General features: G+C 37.3%; 2 protein-coding genes across 2 annotated transcripts; both read left to right on the forward strand.

Annotated features, from left to right (window-relative positions):
* The first annotated feature begins 5,528 nt into the window (after positions 1-5,528).
* Positions 5,529-8,329, forward strand: LOC140168800 (uncharacterized). The gene is made up of 2 exons (XM_072192209.1): positions 5,529-5,556; positions 7,074-8,329. The coding sequence occupies exons 1-2, from the start codon at positions 5,529-5,531 to the stop codon at positions 8,327-8,329; spliced, it is 1,284 nt and encodes a 427-aa protein (XP_072048310.1).
* Positions 8,330-8,910: 581 nt separating this feature from the next.
* LOC140167175 (uncharacterized) lies at positions 8,911-24,028 on the forward strand. The gene is made up of 5 exons (XM_072190544.1): positions 8,911-9,008; positions 9,512-9,544; positions 18,786-18,897; positions 20,452-20,616; positions 23,025-24,028. Exons 1-5 carry the CDS (start codon positions 8,927-8,929, stop codon positions 23,464-23,466), a joined length of 834 nt encoding a protein of 277 aa, XP_072046645.1. The 5' UTR covers positions 8,911-8,926; the 3' UTR covers positions 23,467-24,028.
* Positions 24,029-24,777: the final 749 nt, after the last annotated feature.

The raw sequence follows: 24,777 nt of genomic DNA on the forward strand, positions 1-24,777 counted from the left end.
CTATTCGAGATTTTTGTCTTTTTTGAGGAAATCGGTGTGTATGTTTGGATCTCTTCAAATCCACCAACTTACATACCATAATTCTTTCTAATAAATGAGATTTTTTACCATGTAAAATTAACTCTTTTTTTTTGGTAAAAATTGGACAAAATAATCCAAATAATGCATTTCACCCAAAATATTGCATCAAGATATAAAAATGAAATTTTTTGTTAACAAATATTGAATACAAATGTAACATGTTTTCTCCACAGCAATTATGAAGTTCATATAATATTTTCTTTCAAAGTTATATCTGTTATAATAATTGGTATGGGTGTTCCTTGCCCCTATAATATACATATTTTACTTGTCCCCAATGCGCTATAATTTTTGAGAAAAATGCAAAAATAGGCACAAAATTGGGCAGGGGTGTAGTACCTCCTTAACTAGAGCAGATAGACCGATGTGGCCTCTCTACTATCATGCATTGAAGAGTAATTGTATTGCCTTATGTGAAATTGCAGATCTAGTATGAATATGATGACTGCCATTGGCCCGTCTAGTCAGTATCAAATTTGAAAAGAAACCCCTAACATTGGTTATCGATGGTTAAGAAATGTTATTATCTGTAAATATAACACCTTAATTGACGAGATTGGACCTTTTAAGGTCCAATTTTTAAAAATGGGTTGATAGCATCCAAAATAAGCTAAGAGGTGAAAACGGCAGCCGTTTTGGACGCCATCTTGGATTTTTTTTCACTAAGCTGCCATATTTGAATAGCAATCATATCAATTCATGACCCCTAGGTATAATAATAAATATCAATAATATATTACCCCCCCAACACACACACACACACACACACACCCCCCCGACTGGTAGCAATACCTCCTTAGGCCCATGTCCTATCTAGTGACTAGTGACAGGGAATGTGTATGAAGGGACTGGAAACAGCTTATTGATGACTATTGTTATCGAATTATATTTGAGGACCTTTGATTATATGCGAGTTGCGCCGATGGCGCGATGTTTGATTTCTTAATACTCATGTTGCCCTCCAAAATGTAATACTAAATATTCATCAAGATATTCTAGTTTTTAAAGTTATGTCAAACTGTGTAACTTACAAAATTTCTTATTTTTTGAACATAATTTCTGTGTAGCGTTGAGAATCATTTACATAGGATTTTGGAGACAAATTGTGATCATTTTATGGAAATGTAGAATGCTAGAAAAGACAAATTAAACATTTTGCTGGAATGAGTAGACCATACTCTCCTATTGATTTCAATACTGAAATAAGTCTTAAAACAATGCTCTTTGATGATTTATGTTGGCATTTCTAGAGTCTCTCATTATAGGTAAACACCCCGGTGGCGGTGGGCACTTGACTATACGGCTATGTTCCCCTGGAAACACCCATTTTTCGATTTCGCACCTCCAAAAGACCCCTAATGGGACGAGCTCTGAAAGTTCTTGATTTTGGACCAAAAACAACGGCATGGATGAAGATCACGTTTCATAATTTAACATTGATAAGTACTTGGAATGCTAGTAAATTTTTGTGTGTGAGAGTTAGGGTTAGGTTTTGCATGGCTAGAGGTCACAGGGTTGGGGTACGTGTTCGGGTGCGTAGTATCCGCGGTATCGTTGCATTACGCACTCTTCTTAAAAAAGAAGCGAGGACACTCAATACTCGAATGTGCAATATGTGCAGTAGACACCTCTTTTGCCCGCGGTTCTTCCAGACGCCGATTTGTTTTTTAATTTTCTCTACAAGAAGACCACTTTCCCCAAGATCCCATATTTTTCTTGTTTCCTCCCCCGGCCAATTTTTCCTACCAAGTCGAAGACCATGCATGAATTGAAAACCATTTTTATGGAAAAAGGTCCTCTGTTAACGTCAAGTTGCTGTGAAACAATGTACGTCATCTGCATGGGATGTGTCATACCATGAAACTACAGGTATAAAGGAAACAATTACGGGCATGCGTGTGTTATTAAGCAAAATTACTTCCCCTGTGCGGATCAATTTGTCTGTAGGTTTCAGCTGTGGCTCGAATGTAGTAAAAATGTGTCACAAAGAAATGAAAAGAATGGACAGTTCGATGTATAGAGTACAGTCATACCTGAACAGCATGATTTCTTTCAACTTGTTAATTTGTATTGTTGTTATTTAATTCTAAAACATTGCATCCACTGTTGTTTGGTGTGATCATTTATTAAATTTTATGAGAAAACACTATATAATGTTCAATTTTAGATCTGGACAACAACAATCACCCTAATATGTACATTATATTCCACAAACATTATAAACACCTCAAATAAAGAAGGTCTGCAGTTATGTAACCCGTCCTACACCAAAACTTGATCTTGTTATGACAATTTGATTGATAGGGTCGTATGCAGAATTTTGTTAGCTCGAATTTTTGACAATGCAAACTATTTTGAAAATCTGTAAAATTACTAACCGTTCAGCACAAAGTTATTTGGAAGAAGTTATGCAGGTATATTAGTTGTGCCCCGTTCATATTTCCACTAAATATCCGATATCCATCTATTATTTATGACGTTACGAATCAGTTAAAGAATAAAAGTTGTTTGATTGACATTAAATGTACATAAAAAGATCCATGAGTTGATCAAGTGTGTTGTGCCATTTTTGAAGGGTATGCGAGTCGTTTGCGCTGAAAATGAAAAGCAGGTTTTTCATCGATTTTACATTATTCCATGCCACGCCAAAACAAATAAAGGTAGCGTGCTGAAATTAACAGAATAAGTAGAAGACATGTCCAACATTATAATACAGGTATCAAAAATAGATACACTGCCCGTCTTCTATTTTTAGTTATTTTTGCAAACACGGTACAAATCATTCTGGGACACCCTGTAAATGACATACTTTTACATGTTATCAAACAACCGTGTGTGTATGTGGTAGTGCCTCGTCCAGGAAGATATTTGCTCTCAATTTCCTGCACAAATATCAAAATCAGAGAATCCAGGATTTTGTCATTCCCCCTTTTTTGTTTTTGTTCCTCATTTACGTGTATATAAAATGTGAACACCTAAATCGAAACAGGCACATTTAATACATTGTCATTGCCAAGATATCAGTGTGACCATAAACCTACAATTCTGTAAAGAAGTATTGGAATTGACAATGGCTTGCAAGACTACATTTTATCTTTTGACTTTGTCTATCTGTGTCAGCTATATCTTTCATGGTAAGAAACAAGATTTTATTTTTATATTTTAATATTATTGTTTAAAAGTATTTTTGTCTAGCATGACAAAGAATATGACAATTAGCCGTCAAACTAGCTTATGGTCGCTACATACTTTTTAGTGGATGTAGAATATTCGATGTAACATGTCTTTGTTATTTAATCTATTCCCGTTCTATTTCCAGTTATGTTTAAGCTCTAACGAATGTTTGATGACGTGAAATTGTTTATATATTTCCATCAGACATTCTACATAACATATTATTATCGATTTTACGTCATCAAACATATGCTACAAGTTAAACATTACTGGAAATAGAATGGGAATAGATTTTATAAGTTGCATCAAATATGTGACCATCCACCACAACTGAGCCCGGATGTCTCCAGTGCCACTATTGAGATATGCTCCATTGAACTTAACAATAAACAATTATAGGAAACAAAGGATTTATTGACTGTTTTATTGATTTTTCACTACTTAAATGTCAAGTACTACAGACATGATATGCATCATTTTAAAGTTAATTTTAAGCAGAATATTTTGGTTGAATATCTCAAAAATGATGATTGGCGACTTCAGGGCTCAGTTGTGCTGGATGGTCACATATTATCTGTCAAATACTCAGAGTCTGTATGGTGACTAGCTGAATTATGTGTGATGTGAGTTCAGTCAGGTGTAAATTGGACATTCTGGCCCTGAAAGCCATAATGTATGATTTCGGTCAAATTATAATTGCAGCATCTTCTCCGCTTCTTCATGAGAAATCCGCACTCAACTAAATTGATTTTAAGGGCGTTGGCTCTAACTAACGTTGTTCCTTATTATGCAAATGAGCAGTTTACGCTTCTGTAGCTTCTACACAGAGATTTCGGAGCTATTGTTGTTATTTCCCTATTCCACGTGCATCAAGGCCGTTTGTATACAGTTAAATGAGCACGAAAAGAATATTCCGCACGACTATACAGTGCGAAGTAAATATCGTTTTTGTATACTTTTGGAATGTATAAATGACAGCGACATCTTATCCTGAGTTTCTCAGAGATTGACATCAGTTTCCCATACAATTCTTTATTGGTCGTGTGTGTTTGCCATGAGACATTTAGTGTGACTTCTTCAATAGACATGTGTAGCACCCATCCATATAGCTCTTCTCATTCTTGATGTATATAATTGTCCACATTTTAGCACCATATGTTAGTACAGATTCTATGGGGGTGTCAAATAACTTGGTCTTTAGGTCTCTTGGCAGATTACTGTTCAGATCTTGACCATGCTGTTGCTTGTTTTCCAAGCAAGTGCCTTTCTGATGTTCAAGTCCTCTTCACTATTTGCAGTTCATGTAGATATTTGATGTCCTGTACTGTTTCCGATTCACTTCCGTCCAGACCAGACAGGGTTTCCTTGTACAGGATTGCCTTGGTCTTCTTGGCATTCATTCTTAGTCCTACTTCCTGTGCAGCAGTTTCAACAAGATGTAACAGTTCATCTGCGTCTCTCAGGTTGTTGGCTAGAAGAGCAATATTGTCTGCAAAATCCAGGTCTGTGATTGTGTGCTGGCCCATTCGCCTACTTTTCCTGGGCTCAAGAGTGAAGCCAAGTCATTTTTCATTGTCTTCCATAGCTTTTGTCAGAATACAGTCAAGGACTATGATAAAGAGAAATGGTTCAAGAGTGTCTCCCTGCAGAACTCCTAGTGGGATCTAAAAATCCTTGGTGACCCCATCTGGTGATGTGACATGAGCTATAGTATGTTGGTACATGTGTCCTATGGCAGCCACTAGCCTCACAGGGACTCCATGCTCTCATTATCTCAAGCATTTTCCCACGGTGGATGGTATCAAATGCTTTCTTGAAATTAATGAATATTACTTCAGCATTCAGATTTTTGTTCCTCAATTATCCTTCTTAGAGCAAGTATCCGTGACATCGTTAATCTCCCAGGTCGAAAACCATTCTGATTGAAACTCAGGACTGAGTCAAGGCAAGGGCGTATCCTATTGAGTAGCTGAATGTTTTTTCTATGTTGGTTGACAAACATATTCGCCTGTAGTTCTTCCCTTCTCTATATCTCCACTCTTTTGGGACTGGTATGAGGTTGAGAAGTGACCACTGATCACGTTTCTTTCCATTCATCAATGCCTCATTACAGAAATTGAGGACTATGTCATCAAAGTTGCAATGTTTTAGGACTTCAGGTGGAATCCCATCTTCACCGGCGCTTTTCCCTTCGGAAGTCCTTTTTGGCATCATCATATTCATCCTGATCAAAAGCATCAGCTCGCTTGTTAAACTCTTGGTATACTTGATCTATGGCTTCTTACTCATCAGTTACATCTGGTAGGTCTTCAAGTGGTTGCTGGAAGTGTTGGAACCAAGCATTCAATCTTTCACCTTGTGTGCTCCATTTTACTTGACCTTTTAGCTTTTTAGCACTGACTTTATTGATGAGACTGCCTTATCCTGGCAGTTGATGTTACAATTCTCCACCTCCTTGGTATTTCTTGTAAGGATTTGTTCATTGGCTTCTTCATAAAACCTTTCTCAGATGATTCTTCTTAGACTGCAGTTCTGACCTTAACATGCTTGAGACTTCTTGGTTATCCACTAGTTGTGTTTTCTGTAGTTTTCTCCTTGCCTCTTCAATACTGGGGTCAAGCCAAATTGCCTCCTTAGGTCGCTTCTTGGCTTTTAGAATCAGCTCCTCCACAACATCCTTAACTTGTTGGCATGGATAAAGCATTCATATACAGTTCAAGGCTGTGATTTCCCCGGATTTATCCGGATTTCTGAATTCTTTACATTTCCGGTTATTTGTGGGGTTTTTTTTGTTGTTGTTTTTTGGGGGGTTTAGGTTTTTTAGGTCGTCCGAAGGAAAATGCCTTATGGCATCACGAGTAGTGTGTCCATCCGTCAGTCAGTCAGTCAGTCAGTCAGTCAGACAGTCAGTCAGTCAGTCTGTCTGTCCGTCAATTGGGTCTTCATTTTTCAAAAGTTTATAACTTCTCAGGGGGTACATCCCCCCTCAGACACCCTCTGCGTCACGCAAGCGCGACGCAATGGCCGCTTCGTGGCCATTTCTTACATTTTATTTTTTTGGTATGCTTTTGTGGGGCGGAAGGTAGAGGCTTTGCCTAGGGCGGCAAAATCCCTAGGAACGGCCCTGTGAGGACTGTATGCATGTGCACGCGGTTTATCCCGATCCATGCTCACTCTCGCAGGTTTTCTCCGGGATCTTCAGATTCCTCCTCCTTTCAAAATAGGTGATTAGTTGATTGGTTATCAAAAACTTCCTTCACCCAATGGCATTTGGGGAGCTGCACAGATAATTGGTGGATGTTACAATCCAAGTGCGGATAGGTAATTGCAACAAACCTAGTTGATGCTAGTTGAAGTCGATTGGCAGCAAAATTACAGTGCTTTGTAACCTCTGGAAAATGCACTCAATAAATCCAATATCCAAAAGGAGTAAAAGTCACATTTCCGGGGTAGGGCCCATAAGTGTGCAACATTTATATTTAAACCGGGGATACCTGATTTTATTCGCCAATCCCACGTAGAGCTCCACAGTTAGGCAGCTAAGTGGTTTACTTAATTTTCCCTCATTATTTCAGCTTAAAATGAACAGTAAACCTCGAAGACAGTTGTGTAATAATTTTTGACAAAGAAGAATAAAATTGAAACTGAATAATTTACATTCCAAATCAAATCGATTTGATGTTTTTAATATGTTCTGGAATGTTCTTAAATTGAGTTGAGTGTAGATTTTCTTTATCAAATTGCCTTTAGTCTATCAACAGTGCCTTTTGTGCCAAGTTTATAGTTACTGACATAATTATGTTTCTTCTTTTCCAAAGTTTGTGATGCTGATGCCCATACACAAGGACAGGACTTTGTTTTCGCCATTCCTGCCAAAAACGAATTACAAGTATGTTCTCCATATATTCTATTGACTGCCGCTTCTAAGAGAACACAGGTTACTATAACTGCTGCAGATTTTAGCGCACTGCATTCGGTGAACACAGCCGAAGTCGTCAGAGTTACGCTTCCAGACTCTGTATGTATGCGTACCTCTGGTGTGAATGATCAAACCATCCTTGTACATTCTACAAACCCAATTTCAGTACATGTGTTTAACAGAAACAATGGTGGTGACGGATATTTAGCCATACCAACAGGAAGACTTGGGTTAACATATTATATAGCAGCATATCCACCATATAATACCTATTACTCATTTATTGCCATAAGCTCTTTAAACATCACAACTGTTATTGAAATAACTCCAAGACATGCAAGTTCTTACACAGTCACCATTGGCCCTTATGAAACATATCTGGTTAGACTGCGTAATGATCCTACTGGGACACGCTTGGATGCTGACCACCCAATTTCAGTTGTGGCTGGCTCTGAATGTTCAGATATTCCACGTAGTACAAGTTATTACTGTGAGCCCTTACTAGAACAACTGCCATCGGTTGAACAACTTGGGCGGACATACTTTGTTGGCCCCTTTAAGGGACGCAATTCAGGCTATGTATGTCGCATTATTGGAGTGAGTGATGTTCCAACAAATATTCAAATATCCAAAAGAGACGCAGTACAACTCAACTCTGGAGACATGCATGAGATTGATATTACGGGCAATTCAATGAATTCATTACTTTCAATTTCATCGGATAACCCAATCTTGGTGATGCAGTACATGAAATCCCGTGAAACGGACAGTATTGGAGACTCATCGATGGTGTTAGTTACCTCAGTGGACCAATTTTCTACAAACATCAGTTTCCCAGTAGCTGAAAGGTTGGAATTTTCCTATTATGTACATGTAGCCATTGACTGTGTGCATAAATCCGATCTATTCTTTGACGGAGATACGATGGCAAACTGGAAAGTCTTAAGAAGTATTAGCGGTACCATGTGCCTCTTACGTAAGCAGACTACACCTGGCTTGCATAATTTGGGGCATCGCGAGAATGCACCATTTAATGCTATAGTTTATGGATACAAATCCATTAGTGGAGGCAATTCCTTTGCCTATGCTTATCCAGCTGGTTTTAATTTACACAAAGGCAAGTATATTAATTGGCTTAATCTGTATTTTGTATGACCTCGGTCAAATCACAGATTATAGAAGTGGTCAAATGTGCAGGGTTTTATCAAGTTTAGTCGGACCATAGTACGGGTAGTAACCGCAAGCGACCATGGTCAGACTATAGTCTTACCATCTTTCCCCAATTAACATGATTAATATTGTTTGCGCCCAAGTTACTATGGTGATACTATAGTTAGCATGGTTAGTACAAACAACCAACCACGTGACGCACAATGAATGCGTCATCCAATAGTCTTGCATTTCAGCATGAAAACAAGCTCTTAGTACCATTATCTGACTCTAAGTACACTGCCGTACTAAGACATGATATTATTAAAGTCTTTTGTCAAACAACGAAATATATGGGAAATATTTGACACTTGTTTTTAGGTAATAGCTCAATATTCATTTGAATTACAAAGGACTCGACTTCTTGCAAATTATAACTTATAGTTTCCAAGACCTGCACACCTTTGAACACGTGATGTGTATCCACACTTCAATACCAATACCATAATACTCTATCATTTACAGTTGCATTTGTTACAAAAGATATTGATCATTCTAATAATCTTAACATTACAATTATCAGAGAAATTGCCATCAACTATCATGACTATAGAGCCGACATTCAAAGCCGAATCAACACATGAAGTGTCATCACACGAAACATCTACAATCATACAAAGCACAGGTATGTACTTGTTTTAGTTATTGTTCCTTTTTAAACTCAACACAATGCAATTTAAATCCCAATGTTAAAGTCTCATTCATTGAAATAGGCTTTAGTAGTGTATCAAAAGTGTCCCCCACCCCCCTCAGAAAGTGAACGTATGAGCGTTTGGACAGTATTTCTGTGGGACATGAGAGCACATCAGACATATCGAATTGCATTCTACAAAACATACTGTCCAAACGTTCATACCAGAGGCCTTAAAGGTACTGCACCAAATTATCTGCTTCTGTTCTTTCATACCAACCAGCATACCTAGTCTATACTTGGCAAAAAACGTAATTAATTTGACCAGATAATAACTAACAGTACCCAATAAGAACTGCTCAGCTGTGAACATCTGAGCAGCACAAACTTGCAAAAAGTGTGTATCCACATTCAATACCACGATGTTACAGTTGCATTTATTACTTAAGATATTGATAATTATTCTAATGCATCTTTATAAACATTAACATTTTCAGAGAATTCAACTATAGAACCAACCATTGAAGCCGGTATGTACTTTGTTTGTTTACTTATTGTTCCTTTTTAAACTCAACACAAAGCAACTAATAATCCCAATGTTGATATTAAAGGAGTATTTCGTGATCCTAGCATCCTCTATTTATGTCATTTTTCATTAGATACCCACGAAAAAACCTATTCCCAAAATTTCAGTTGATTCCGATTTGGCGTTCGCGAGTTATGCATGATTATGTGTATTACACTGCTCCATAGACAATGCGTTGTAATTTCGTTCTGGTGCACCAGAACGAAATTCAAAATTCACGATATCTTTGCTAAACGAATTAATCTGCAAGAAATATTTTGTACATAAACATTATGTAGCCAGGGGTTTCCGGTGATATAAAAATCTCAACTTTTTTTGAGAAAAGTGGGGGGATGAGGCTGTGGATCACGAAATGCCCTTTAAGGGCTCGGATAACGATGTTTCCACTTTTTTGAAATTGAACACCAAAATATTAGTGACTTTTGGGGGGAAAATGTATATACATCTTCAATATGAAGGTCAAAATTTTCAATTGATGGTCAGCTTTTCATCCCAGCTACATACATTTTAAGTACATATAATTAGGTTTATAAAGTTTTCTTCAAGGACTATTAAATATCAAAAATGTAAAAAATATTAATTTTTAATAATTTGCCATAAAATGTGTAATATATCGCGAATTTCGTAAAAAAATTATTTGATATCAGAAGGTCATTCTTCATATTCAGAATGCAATTAGATATGTCTGATGTGCTCTCAGGTCCCACAAAAAATACTGTGCAAATGTTGCTATCCGATTGCTAAAGGATCAAAATATCTGTGGGAGGATTATAGCACTATATGACAATCCACAATTTCAGGTTCTAGCTTCCAAAGTGTCCAAGACCTCATTTTCAACTTTATGACATTCTTTATGCCATGGCTAATTTTTGTGTGGGACAGGTGTGTGTAGAAAATCATCACACATTCCTCAGATTTTTAAATTTGAACAATATCTGTGATATTCTGACCCCTAAAGATCCCATTTTAGGATCTTCCCTTAACTCATAGACTTCAATTTTAGCATCTGCCACTGACCCCATTTCAGATCTCAGATCGAAAGTCCACCGCAGATCTATAATATTAGCACCTGTCCTCAAAAATTGGGCTATTCCATTTAAAATCCACATTACCCCAGTGGAAGATTTAGCTAAAGTCTTCCACAGAGGGAGTATGGATTTTGAATAGAATTAGGTAACTTACATTTGAAATGCTCACTCCATTTGTGGAAGATAAAATTAAAGCCATAATACAGGGTGAGTATGAGCTTCAAAATGATTAACCCTGACCAGTTAAGTAGTAATATGGCTTTCCAGGACATCTTCCGGGTCACGAGGTCAAAGGTTTAAAAAAATAAGAAAACACCGAATTTTTGAAATAAGAATTTTTTCCCTAATTTGAAACGTCGTATCGGCCGTTCTAGGGTACGTATCGGCTTCAAATCCGGTATACAGGGTGAGGTTCGATTAACAAACTACCCACGGGAGGTCGAAAGAGCGATGCGCTTAAAAAAAGTATTTTGTCTAGGGAAATATCGTATTTTTCGTTTTATACTCCATATCGAAGTCAAACTTACACGATTTTGACCCCTACGTGACCTCACCTCAAATGCGCAAATTGCATCAAACGCATCAATTTTGCGGCAAAATGAGCAGCAAAATGAGTCAATGTGGAGTGAAATGAGTCAATGAGGCGTGAAGTGAGCAAATGAGCAGTGAAATGACCAAATAAGCGGGGAAATGAGCGAATGAGCAGGGAAATGAGTCAATGAGCATGTAAACTGAGTCAATGAACATGTAAAATGAGTAAATGAGCGGTGAAATGAGCAAATGAGCAGTGAAATGAGCATGTCAATGAGTAAATGAGCATGTAAATGAGTAAATGAGCAGGGAAATGAGTCAATAGCGGTGAAACAAGTCAATGAGCTGTGGAATGAGTCAATGAGTGAAATGAGTCAATAAGTGAAATGAGCAGGGAATGAGCAACGAAATGAGTCAATGAGCAGGATTAAGAACAAACTGGAATTTTGAGGGATATTTACTACTCGTGATATAGAACCAGATAAACTGGTTTAAACCGGTTCTTCTCTCCCCTCCCATCACCGCCAAATATACAACAAATTGCACAAATGCGTCAAAATGCGTCGATTGCGTAACAAAATGCGTCAAAGCGTAACAAAATGCGTCAAAAATGCGTCATTGCGTCGTGAAATGCGTCAAAGCGTAACGAATCGCGTCACAAAATGCGTCATTGCGTCGTAAATTGCGTCAAAGCGTAGCTAATTGCGTCGATTACGCAACGAAATGCGTCAAAACGTTGTACATTGCGTCAAAATTCGTAAATTGCGTCGTAAATTGCGTCGTAAATTGCGTCGTAAATTGCGTCGAATACGCAACGAAATGCGTTATGCAAAAGCTTATATAAACCGGTTAGCTTAAACCTCGGTCATTTCGATCAAAACCTTCAACGAGTCAACATGAATACCTTCAAATCTTACCCTTGTTCCCTGTGCGGCAGGACGTTCTCAAGCAAGTACGATCTCGAGAGACACGAGCGACACGTACACTCCAAGGAAAGTGAGGAAGAAGAAGAGGAGGAGATGGATTCCGACGATAAAGACTCGGAGGTCGAAGAGCGCGAAGTGTCGGACGAAGACAACGACGAACTGGAAGACAACAAGGCTTATCGGGAATGGTACGATGGAGCTAAAGAAGCTACGGAAGACATGAGGCGGGAAAAATACGAAAAGTACATCAAAGACGGCATGGACCCGGAGATGGCTAGGGAAAAGGCCTACCTGAAGACCGTATGGGCCGTTAAACGCGACTTTTTCGACCAGTACAGTACGTTCCTACGAAGTCGCGCGCGTCTCAAAGACGAAGACGTTTGTACTGAGATCACGGACGATCTGGAGGAGAAAATGGAGAAAGGTGTCGAGGTAGACAAAGCGGTGAAGAGAACGGTGGCCAAACATCGGTCTAAATTTGACGGGTTGTTCCAGTACGACGAAGATGATGACGTTGATGAGTCTGCCACGGACGAAGGTGGCGATGATTAACCCGCAAATAATCACGATAATAAAGTAGAGAAACAAAAAAAATCGACTCTTTTACTCGTTATTAGCCAAATTTTAAACCTCTAACCTCCCTTTTGCGTAACGCATTTCGTTGCGCATTCGACGCAATTTACGACGCAATTTACGCATTTTGACGCAATCTACAACGCTTTGACGCATTTCGTTGCGTAATCGACACAATTAGTTACGCTTTGACGCAATTTACGACGCAATGACGCATTTTGTGACGCGATTCGTTACGCTTTGACGCATTTCACGACACAATGACGCATTTTTGACGCATTTTGTTACGCTTTGACGCATTTTGTTACGCAATCGACGCATTTTGACGCATTTGTGCAATTTGGTGTATATTTGGCGGTGATGGGAGGGGAGAGGAGAACCGGTTTAAACCGGTTCTAACCGGTTTATCCGGTTCTATATCACGAGTCCCCCTTGACTAGTAAATACCCCTCAAAATTCCAGTTTGTTCTTAATCCTGCTCATTGACTCATTTGTTGCTCATTCCCTGCTCATTTTACTCATTGACTCATTTCACTCATTGACTCATTCTACAGCTCATTGACTCGTTTCACCGCTATTGACTCATTTCCCAGCTCATTTACTCATTTACATGCTCATTTACTCATTTACATTCTCATTTACATGCTCATTTCACTGCTCATTTCACTGCTCATTTCACTGCTCATTTGATCATTTCACCGCTCATTTACTCATTTTACATGTTCATTGACTCATTTCCCTGCTCATTCGCTCATTTCCCCGCTCATTCGCTCATTTCACTGCTCATTTGCTCACTTCACGCCTCATTGACTCATTTCACTCCACATTGACTCATTTTCCTGCTCATTTACTCATTTCACCGCAAAATTGATGCGCTTGGTGCAATTGGCGCATTTGAGGAAATGTCACGTAGGGGTCAAAGATCGTGTAAGGGTCACTCAGAGTCGACCGTCACTTCCGGGATAAAGGTCACTTCCATTTTGCATGGTCGTACCTCTAAGTTTTACTTCGATACGGGGAATAGAATGAAAAATATGATATTTCCCTAGACAAAATAATTTTGAAGCGTAGCGACCTTTCAACCTCTCGACCCCCGCGGGTAGTTTGTAATTCGACCCTCACCCTGTATACCGAATTTGACGCCGATACGTTCCATAGAACGGCCGATACGACGTTTCAAATTAGGCAAAAAAAAATTTTCTTATTTTAAAAATTCGGTGTTTCTAGAACATAAACACCCCCGTGAGGATCATTTCGGGTCAAAGGTCGCTTTGAAAAAAATTGTATGATTTTTTTTTTTTTTTTTTTTTGAAATTTTTTAGGAAATTTTTTTGAAATTTTTTTGGAAATTTTGTTTTTGAAATTTTTTTGAAATTTTTTGAATTATTAAAAAAAAAAATTTGGGGGAATTTTTTTGAATTTTCAAACTGGAGGTATTTCCGGTTCACATTTCAAAATGGCGGCATTTCCGGTTGACCTTTGACCACTTTCGGTTGGCCTTTGACCTTGATTGACCTTTGACCATTTCCTGTTGACCTCATGACCCATGACCCGGATGTGACCTTTGACCTGAGTTGACCTCCTGACCCCTAAACCGGAAGTGGCGATGTCCTGGAAAGCATACTTACTACTCAGTTACATTTGAAAAAACAGCTCCCCCTGTGGAAGATATTTCAAAAATCTTCCACAGGTGTAGTGTGGATTTCAACTGGAATAACCCAATGCCCCCATTTTTAGGTCGTCTGAAGGAAAGACCTTATGGCAGCATGAAGCATGTATCTGTGTGTGGGGGTGAATGAGGGTGTGTGTGTATATAGGTGTTTGCCGGCAAAAGTGGATGTTTAATATGAAAGTTTACATTCCAAACATTAATGTACTTGACCATTTAACTGACATGTGCAATTGACTGCAAACAAGCTAAAAATGCATTTTAGAGTGCATCCTCTATTGTCGATATTAAAACCAGTCTCCGGTTGGTAAGTTAAAATTCCATTGAAGGCCAAATTGAAGCCATTTGTGGACAAGTTACCTTTAATGACATAAAGTGTCAGGTGTCCAAAGTAGAAAAAGGCGACTACAGAAGTGAGAAACTTTTGCAAAATGAAGGCCCAATTGAAGCCATTTAGTGGACCATTTTTGCAACTACAATTTTAGTTTGACAAAGCCGAAAATTAGTAAAATGAAGGCCCAACTGAAGCCTGTGAACGGTTTGACACTATTATTGTGTAAAATTGGATAAGGACCAATTGAAACCATTCCTGGACCATTTTTGGGTCGTCCGAAGGAAAAGACCTAATGACATCATGAGTCGTGTGTGTGTCTGTGCGTCAGTCAGTTCATCAGTCAGTGTATCCGTCGACCATTGTGTAAGGCTTTGGGTTCAAATTGGTCTCATATCAGCTGCTCACATCCTATTGCAACCGATAATTTTGATGAATCCAAGTGTGTGAAAATATTGGATCCAACCCATATTAAATAATGATAAAATTGGATGCTTTACGCCCAATATTTATTGGTCTCGCTATGAGTTTTAAAATATTGGACTCTACTACGTCTCGTCCTATATTTAAAACTCATATAGCTCAACCAAGAAACATGGTCTCAATCGATCCAATTTTGACAACTTCATATATTGGCGGTCTTCAGGGTCATATACACAGATCAACGATCAACTTGTAAAATACCTTTCTGTCAGACCTTTGGTTACCAAAAAATCAAATTTGGTCAATCTGGTCACATATTCCAACGAAGCTTGGGTCATAACTGCACTATTGGAACCCTCGTCTATTGGTGGTGTTCAAGGTCATATACTGAGGTCAAAGGTCATTTCAAATCAACTTGTAAATAGGCTGACAATACAAAATCTGGTATCACATGAACAGTTTACATCCAATTGCCACCATTCACGGTTGTTTGATGTGGTCATTTATTAAATTTTCTAACAAAACATATGTTGAATTCTAGACCTGGACAATACCACCAGCTACCACACTATAATTATATACATATTTTTAGCTATTTTTAAGACATGATGCAGTTATGTCTACAGTAGAATTCACCACGACCTTTGCAGGACTTAAACCCCATTAAAAGCTACTAAACCAAGATAACACTAATTGAAAACAGCTCAACTGATTAAATCAGATCTTCTCTGGTTGTGCACATGTGTCTGTTTTACATGTGCGGTATCGCAATGAGCTGATATTAAAGCTTCAGTTGGGTAACCGATTATAAAGGAAACGCAAGGAAACAATGGTATGTGAACCTTTGTTCACGAAATGTGACAATGGTCTGCTGCCCTTGTTAACCAGCATTCTTGAAAATGAGCAACATAATGATTGTTGACTTAACACGGTTTGGAAATAATTTCTTCATATTTTTGGTGTTATCTGTCGTTTACATATCCTTCCTAAAACACAAAAGTGCGACTATTTCCAAATACCTAAATTAGCTAAAAATTTAGGACATGTTACAAAACTATATTTTCTAGAATTTCACAGAATACATTAAATGTAGCTTGTACCGTTTTTTTGTGGCATCCTTCAGAACTGAGCGGTCCGTTAGCAATATTTTGGTCAAATCTCTATTCAATTAACACGGGGAGTTGGCTAGCTATGAGCTAGCTATGCCTTGCCCTCACTCATATTTTACGAATGTGCGACTATTTCTGAACATCTAACCTAGCTGTAATTTTAGGTCATGTTAGAGAAAAATATTTGCTAGAAGTTTGGAGAATTTAAATATTGGCCAGTTATTTTTCACACAGTGATGTTAACTAGGCAAATGCATACTTCTAATATACATTATTTGTAAAGGTCGCGCGTCAATGGTGAGAGCACTGTGTATTGTGTATAGGAAAACGGACAGTAACTGCAGTATGATAGATTTTCATTTCAACTTATTTATCTTTTTTATGGTAATTTTTTATTCTAGAACCTGTATAATATATGCTTGCAAATAGAGAGCGCTATTTACAATTAGTTTAAATTTAATTTAGCTAAATAATATAGGTTATTCCTTACATTTCATGATAAAAAGTTTTCGAAAATGTCCTTGCTATTTGTTACATACTGCAGTTACTGTCCGTTTTCCTATACATAATACACAGTGCTCTTTCCCATTGACGCGTGACCTCTACAAATAGCCTACGTAAAAAGTATGGGGATATGCCTAGTTAACGTCGCTGTGTGAAAAATAACCGGCCAATATTAAAAGTACTCTTCTAAAATTCTAGACAATATAGTTTTGTAACATGTCCTAAATTTTTAGCTAATTTAGATGTTTGGAAATATTCGCACTTTGGTGTTTTAGGAAGGATATGTAAACGACAGATAACACCAAAAAAATATGAAGAAATTATTTCCAAACCGTGTTAAGTCTGCAAACCACCATGTTTCTCATTTTCAAGAACACTGGTTAACAATAAGCACGTATTGTCTCATTTCGTAAACAAAGCCCACACACAATTGTTCTCTAGCGCTCGCTTTATAATCGTTCACCCAACTGAAAGGATAATCCCAGCGCATTGCTCCATTGTACGTGTAAAAGCAGAAACATATGATGTGTGTTTTTAACCAGAGAAGATATGATTTAATCAGTTGAGCTGTTTTCAATGAGTGTTATCTTGGTTTAATAGCTTTTAATGGGGTTTAAGTCCTGCAAAGGTCGAATTGAATTCTACTGTAGACATGACTGCATCATGACTCTCGTATTTCTGATGTTTTAATGCCACACAGTGTCATCGCCCCGATATCTTCATGGCAGAAATCGCCATGGTAGGTTGAATCCACAGCCATTTTGTTCCGACCTGTTTAATAGTTTTGAGACGCATAATGAGGAGAGGGACATCCGACTAAGGCTACTGACAACAGCCTGATAATTGACCTCTCTATGCGTGAGTGAGCATGTATACGCTATGGGTCATCTGCTTTTAGACTGCCTCCACCACATGTCCGTCCACGAGTGAGTGCAGCTAGCCTACGCTGCGCTATAGTTCGGCACATATAAAATTAGAATTTTGGTCAGTTTTGAGCTCAAGACGCACGTTTCTTTCTCAATACGCAAGCTAACTACTATCATATCCTTTCAACACATATGTTCAAGTGCAAGGAAATAAATATGGCTTCTTTAGAACAAAAAAATTGCGGGAGATATTCATCATTTTCTACCCCGGTATCCAAAGATTTATCGCCTGAATATCAAATCATGCATAGCACATTCACGTGTATCGATCCCGTGTATTCATTTTAGTGTCTCTGCTGTACAATGTAATTATTAACCAGACGATGTCGGTGTGTGCCATTATACATGTCTACCCCTTGTAATGATGAAAACACGATTTAAGATAACTAGCGCCATCACGTGCCCTGGGCACCACCCTTAAAATTAGGGAGGGGCGCCGAATTGATCAATTCAGAATCGATTCTGCGCCCCTCCAAGCGATGAAAGTCAAATATTTCGCGCGCTTCGCACGCATTTCCATGATTTCAGCACAAAATCATTTGAAAGATCAATTTTAAGCGGACCGATATTCATCTTCATTATAACCGTGATTATTACTTAGTGGTAGGCCCTATTTGTGTGTAATTGTTTCAAAGATTAGGGGAGCGTCATTATGTATCCGTAGCCCTGGGCGCCACAAGCCCTAGCTACGCCACTGTCTGTATAATACTTACAATCGAAGCGAATAATTAAGATATTCACCTTCATTATAACCAAAATTAATAAGTGGTAGGCACTATTTGTGCAAATTTTCGCGCACTCCGCGCGTAATTGTTTCAATGATTTGGGGCGTCATTATGTGCCCTGGGCGTCACAAGCCCTAGCTACGCCAATGTCTGTAGTTCATGTAGTTACAATCGAATCGATTGTGCTTTTTTAAGCATGGGCGTATTCAATTACGTGCAATTTAACGTTTCCTCTTCTCTTTTCTCACTTTTCTTCTTCTTTTTCTCTCTTTTCTCTCCTTTCCCCTTCTGTTTTTTGGGGGTTGAGGGATAAGTCTAACGATATATATTTGCTGTATGCTATAATATTTGTTCACGTTAGCATTAACGCTATGTCTATCATAAAAACTCTTTCAACAGTATTTCGTAATTTCTTATTGTGTATATATTACCATTCTTAGGCAATTCTTCGACAATTACTTTAACGACTATCATAGTCATTGCAGTTGGAGCTGGAGTTGCAGTTCTTGTGATCATAGCTATTACAGTAGCCCTCGTAACATACTGTAAAAGGTATGGAAAACTTATTTTGTACACTATGTTAAAATACAAGGATGGCATTTGTTTATCGACAATATCTATATGTTTTATTATTTTCATTTTTTTTTTGTCATATAACATTTCAGCATGTCTTATACATAGTGCTGAGGCTCCATGACGTTTTCAGCGACCTAGTGCTTGGCATGTGAGGGGTCTCGGGTTCGAATCCCACCCAGAGCAAACAACTTCTTTGTTTGTTTTCTCTCTTTATTCCTCCCTTCTTTCCCTATCAAAAAGCCCTTCAGGTATTAGGGCTAATACATTTAATCGTTTTAATTATCATTTCCACGCCGGGGTTCCACGGACCTCTCCCTTTAGGTAGTTAGTAAGTAAATTTATTAGTTTATCAACCAGCCAAGCTGAGAGTGGGCCTAACATTTCCACTATTTATTAACATGAATAGAAGACATAAAATCAAGTACTTATCATATTGTGAGAATTTAACCAAGCATGTCATCGCTTCCTTTAAAACCATAAATTTTTATTTTCTTATTCTTTACGCAAAATGCTGAAATATAGTTGTCAGGAAAGGTTTCTGTCCATTTTAGGCCGCAATAACAAGGTAACATAAAAGCATGCATGAAAGAAACGCCATCGGCTATTTTGGACATTTAAAATAGAGTTCTATTTAGGTACCAGGAGTCAAACCAATTTCAATCTCCATGAAGTGTCATGGAGTATTAATGCAGGGAAAAGGACTTGTACTTCATGTGCTGCCAAAATTTGGAACAATCTTTCTGCTGATATTAAATGTAATTATGAATCCATGAATCTCTCTGAATTCAAGCATAGGATTCTTACGTCATAAAATTGCATCGGCATTATAAGCCCATGTGTGTATTTGTATTTCATTTTTATAATTGTAAAATAATTAATATAATTTTTGTACTTATATGTAATTTTATAATTTTAAATTGTTTTTAATTACTATATAAGAATTTTGTACTTTTTGCTGCAGGGCCTCCAAATCAGTATATTAACATTGAAGGGGCTACCCTGCCTAATGAAAGAATGAATGAATAAATAAATAAATAAATAAATAAATAAATAAATAAATAAATAAATAAATAAATTAATAAATAAATAAATAAATAAATAAATAAATAAATAAATAAATTAATTAATTAATTAATTAATTAATTAATTAATTAATTAATTTAATTAATTAATTAATTAATTAATTAATTAATTAATTAATTAATTAATTAATTAATTAATTAATTAATTAATTAATTTAATTAATTAATTAATTAATTAATTAATTAATTAATTGGTTTTTAATTAATTAAATAATTCTATGGGGAACTGAATGTGTGTCATTATGACATTATGTCCAAAATTGCTTTGTTGACCTGACAAACACAACAAATTTGGCTGATTCCATAATTTAGGTGTAAGTTGAGACATTACAACAAATCAGGTTTGAAAAAGAATGACCAATTTTATATTATAAGATCATACATTATGTTTTAATTGTACATATATATTTTATTTTATTTATTTTTATTTTATTGTTATATTTTCAAGAAACAAGAACCCAGCTAATGGAATAGTTGCATATTCTACTTACATACCGCCGCCACTACCACCACCAAATATACCAATTGATGACCAAAATGATGATACAGAAGTAGAAATGGCTTATGCAACCACAGGAGCTGACAGAGACATACCAAACTACCAAGGGAGGAGGTAAATAACAGCTAGGAAACTAGTTTTGCCCACCCAGTAAAATATTTTGCCCACACAATAAAATATTTTGCCCACCTAGTAAAATATTTTGCCCACCTAGTAAAATATTTTGCCCACCTAGTTAAATTCAGCTTGCTCATTGCTCAAATTATTTTGCCTCAAAAATTTGGACACCATGTAATTTTCATAAAATGGACACAATGAACTGTTGCCATTTGAAAGTGTTGTATCTTTTATCACATTGCCAATTATATTCAGTTACAACTTTGGAGCAAGAGCACAATACACAATAGCATACCGTAAAAACTCGATAGTTAGCATATGTGCTTACTATCGAGCGCTTTTAAAACATGCAAACATGAAGAGCCCCATCCACAAGTGTCATCCAGGGTTTTGAGCAAATCATCAATACACATAGTTATATATAAACAAGTAAACTTGCAAATGTGTGTTTCAACCCCATTAGCTCAGTAGGTAAAGCGCCGAACTTTGGTACAATTTCATGTTTTCAAAAGCGCTCGATAGTAAGCACGTATGCTAACTATCGAGTTTTACGGTATGAAGATAAAACTAGTCCCAAATGGTGGTCTATGACCACAAACCTACAATCAAGGAAATCAATGTTGGCACACTCCAACATTGATTGAGGGGGAATGGGAAGGGGAAAGGGGAAGGTTTGAACTTCTTATCAAACATTGTTAATGTTATACTCATTCCACTGAACTTTCAGAGCGGCGATGAAGAGTTCCAACATATTGTCAGAGGGTGCCAACTATTTATTTCCTTGATTGTAGCTTGGGCATGTTGGTCTTTTGGAGGTATCTGACCCTGCAAAATGTTCCAAAAAAGTTCACCTGGTCATGAGGCTTGTTGTCACTGAGTTTGAGCCCCGTACTCCTTACATATGTCCAGAAACTGCAATTCGAAGATTTGACCCCAGATGACCTTTGACCTGACCCCTGCAAAATGTTCCAAAATGTTCCTCTGGTCATGAAGTTTGTTCAATCGAGCCCAAATTCAACAGGAATGATCTTTAAGACATTCTTAACATGTTAAAAAATATTGTGATCCAAAAGGTAAATGTTTAGGGGTCAAAGGTAAATTTTTAGAATTGGTCAAATAGAGTTCAAATTCAACAGGAACGATCCTTACTACATTCTAAACATGTTAAAAACGTTTATGCCCCAAAGGTCAAAGTCTAGGGGTCAATATGGGTCAAAGATCAAATTTCAAAATTGGTCCAATAGATTGTTGCAGGTTCATTTACTTCTGCTACCAAAAGTAATTATTGCGAAAGCAAGCGGCCGCGAAAGCAGGCAAGACTCGTGGTTCAAGAACCGCCTTGTTTGACACGGAGAACAGCCTACCTTCTCTTCTAATGTTCACTGATAGTCGGGTTGATAAAAATTGCTGCAAAAGGTTTTTCAACGGTTTGTGGTAGTATTTGGCATTAGGAATAACATACTAATAATTTAAGAAAATCTGACTTCCGGAAAATTATTATTTACAAGATGGTGTCCAAGATGGCAGCCATTACCCTTAAATGGGTTATAAGTAGTTTTTTACTCACCCTAGAGCCGTAATTTTGGTGTCTAACCTAGGTTATAGGGGTTAGGAAACCCACTGAGTCCAATAAAACTGTCATTGAGTAATCAGGTAACCTTCAAATCCAAGATGGCTTGAATTGAAACTAATATAAAGAAAAATATTGAAATTTATGTAAAATGACAAAAAAGCTGTTCACTCTAACAAAAACCGTTGCTTTTTAGCAAAGAAAAGATGAGAGCGTATAAGAACTGTAATCAGTATTACTTTCTTATTTTTAACCTTTTTGAATTATATTCAGATAATTATATTTTAAGCACAATCTATTGCCAAAACACTGATTTTTTTCACAGAAATCCCTTGACATGATATTCTATTGATAGAATTGCATTTAGAAGAACTTGTGTGGGGGAGGGGAGGCTAGAACATGACCCCTTTTTTGCAATTATCTCTCAATTCCAGTTGTGTAATACTAATACACACAAAATTCAAACATTCTAACAATATAAAGCCTAGGCCTATATTATTCACCAAAGGCAGAAATGGTGATCCTCAGACGTAATTGTAATACACCGTAAAACCCCGTCTACAAGCATGGTGTTTTTTATAAAAGCTTAATTAATTCGAAGCAAGCGTTAATATACCAATACAATAGTATAGATCGGTCTTAAAATAATACTTGTTTGTATATGCTTGGATCCGTAATTTATTGCTCAAACTCCATAATGGTGACTGGATTAATGTAGGTTTCATCAGAAGCACACTATATGCTTGTAGACGGGGTTTTACGGTATACTGCTTGATTGTTGTTTTTTGTGATCGCTTTGCAATGTGTGTATATATATACATTATATATATTTCAGGAAAAAGGAACCAAAACAAGACATGACAGAAGATTCAAGTAAGTCAGAGGAGCAACAATATCATAATATTGGCGTCTCTTCGTATTCGACTTATCTACCAGACACGGAGGAAGATTCGGATAATCCAGTAGAGGAAGAATATGACGATACGGGAATTGAAATACCTCATGACAATATGGAGTATGAAATTCCCATTGGAACTGACAAGGACAAACCAAACTCACTACCTGGAGGTGAAGATTCAAATAACTCAGAGAAGCAACATTATCATGATATAGGCATCTCATCGTACTCAACTTATCTACCAGATACAGAGGAAGATTCGGATAATCCAGTAGAGGAAGACAACAACGACACGGAAATTGAAATACCTCATGACAATATGGAGTATGAAACCGTAGGAGCTGACAAGGACAAACCATACTACCTGGAAGTGTACTGATATTTTGCGCCTCACATGTGCTAGGCGGGTCGGCTGGGTTGGGCCAACTTCAATCATTTTTATGAACCGCGTAAATTCTAGTTTTCATATTGTATAATATCGAGTGTACCAATCTAATCTGAAGAATCAAAAGTTAATGACTATCCGACAGTTTTGGGTCCAATCAAACACAAAATGGTTTTGAATTTATTCGCAAAAGGTCAGAAAAGGTTGCCAGAAAACATTTAAATGTCGGATTATATAAAGGGTATAAAACATTTTCATAACGTTCAAAACCATTTTTGAAAACTTACTGTAAAATATTCTAACATAATGTTATTTTAAATGCTGATGAAATATTTGGCAAAAACATTTTACATTAACATTTTGTAGCATAGAAGGCTAATTACTGCAAAGAAGAGTATTTTGCACCGATAGTTCACAATCAGTTCATTTGTTTATTACTGCATGTTATGGTCAACTAACAAGAGCATGATGGGAAGGTTGATTAACTACACGGTTGACATCCTATGAACACATTAAGGGTACATAACACTATACTATAATTTTGACAACATTTTAATACGACATCTAATGTTATTAAAACTTTTTACCAAAACCAAAACCCAAAATGGTTGATTTTGCAGATTTGAGGGTTGTGCACACCCACTTCACCACACTCCCACACCCTTTGATATAAATATTAAGTTTACCTTTTAATATGCTGTGAAAAATTAAGACTAAAATATGTAAGTAGATGTATATAATACATTTTAATGGCTTTAAAAAGCCATGATCACACATGACACACTAGGCGCTTACCTCTATATATGTTAGTGTAACACGGAGGTAGTACAAAGTTATCTTTTAACACTGAGACTTGTTCACACAGCCCCTCCCACCCAGGCTTCCAACTGACCTCAACAAACACAGCCCCTCCCACCCAGGCTTCCCACTGACCTCAACAAACACTAAGTATTTCAGTCGAAATCCATACACCCCCCTACGGAAGCAGGGCCGGATTTACCATAGGGCCAGATGTGCCCGGGCCCAGGGCCCCCAAATTTTGGGGGCCCCCAAAATTGCCCTGTGCGGTGTGTATCTTCCATATTAGCCGAAAAACAACAGTTTTGGGCCAAAATAGTGTACAAAAATTGCAAAATGATGCGCACTTCGCGCGCACTGGCCTATTACGAGCGTATATAGTCAAATTTAGCTTCAATTTGGGCTAAAGTAGTCTAAAATTGAATTTTTGCGCAAATGTCCTAGTAAAATCTAAAAACTTGGCCACTTGAGTGCACATGCCTTCCTCATGGTGCGTTTGGGGCACTC

Source organism: Amphiura filiformis, chromosome 13 (genome assembly GCF_039555335.1).
Source record: "Amphiura filiformis chromosome 13, Afil_fr2py, whole genome shotgun sequence".
In the NCBI taxonomy this organism is placed as follows: domain Eukaryota; kingdom Metazoa; phylum Echinodermata; class Ophiuroidea; order Amphilepidida; family Amphiuridae; genus Amphiura; species Amphiura filiformis.

Bases quoted from the DNA above. Each gene is read 5' to 3' on its own strand.
- LOC140168800 (XM_072192209.1), top strand. From the start codon at position 5,529: ATGGCTTCTTACTCATCAGTTACATCTG. The intron at 5,557-7,073 runs GTAGGTCTTCAA...TCTTTTCCAAAG, and splicing joins TTACTCATCAGTTACATCTG to TTTGTGATGCTGATGCCCAT.
- LOC140167175 (XM_072190544.1), top strand. From the start codon at position 8,927: ATGACTATAGAGCCGACATTCAAAGCCGAATCAACACATGAAGTGTCA. The intron at 9,009-9,511 runs GTATGTACTTGT...TAACATTTTCAG, and splicing joins TACAATCATACAAAGCACAG to AGAATTCAACTATAGAACCA. The intron at 18,898-20,451 runs GTATGGAAAACT...TATATTTTCAAG, and splicing joins CTCGTAACATACTGTAAAAG to AAACAAGAACCCAGCTAATG.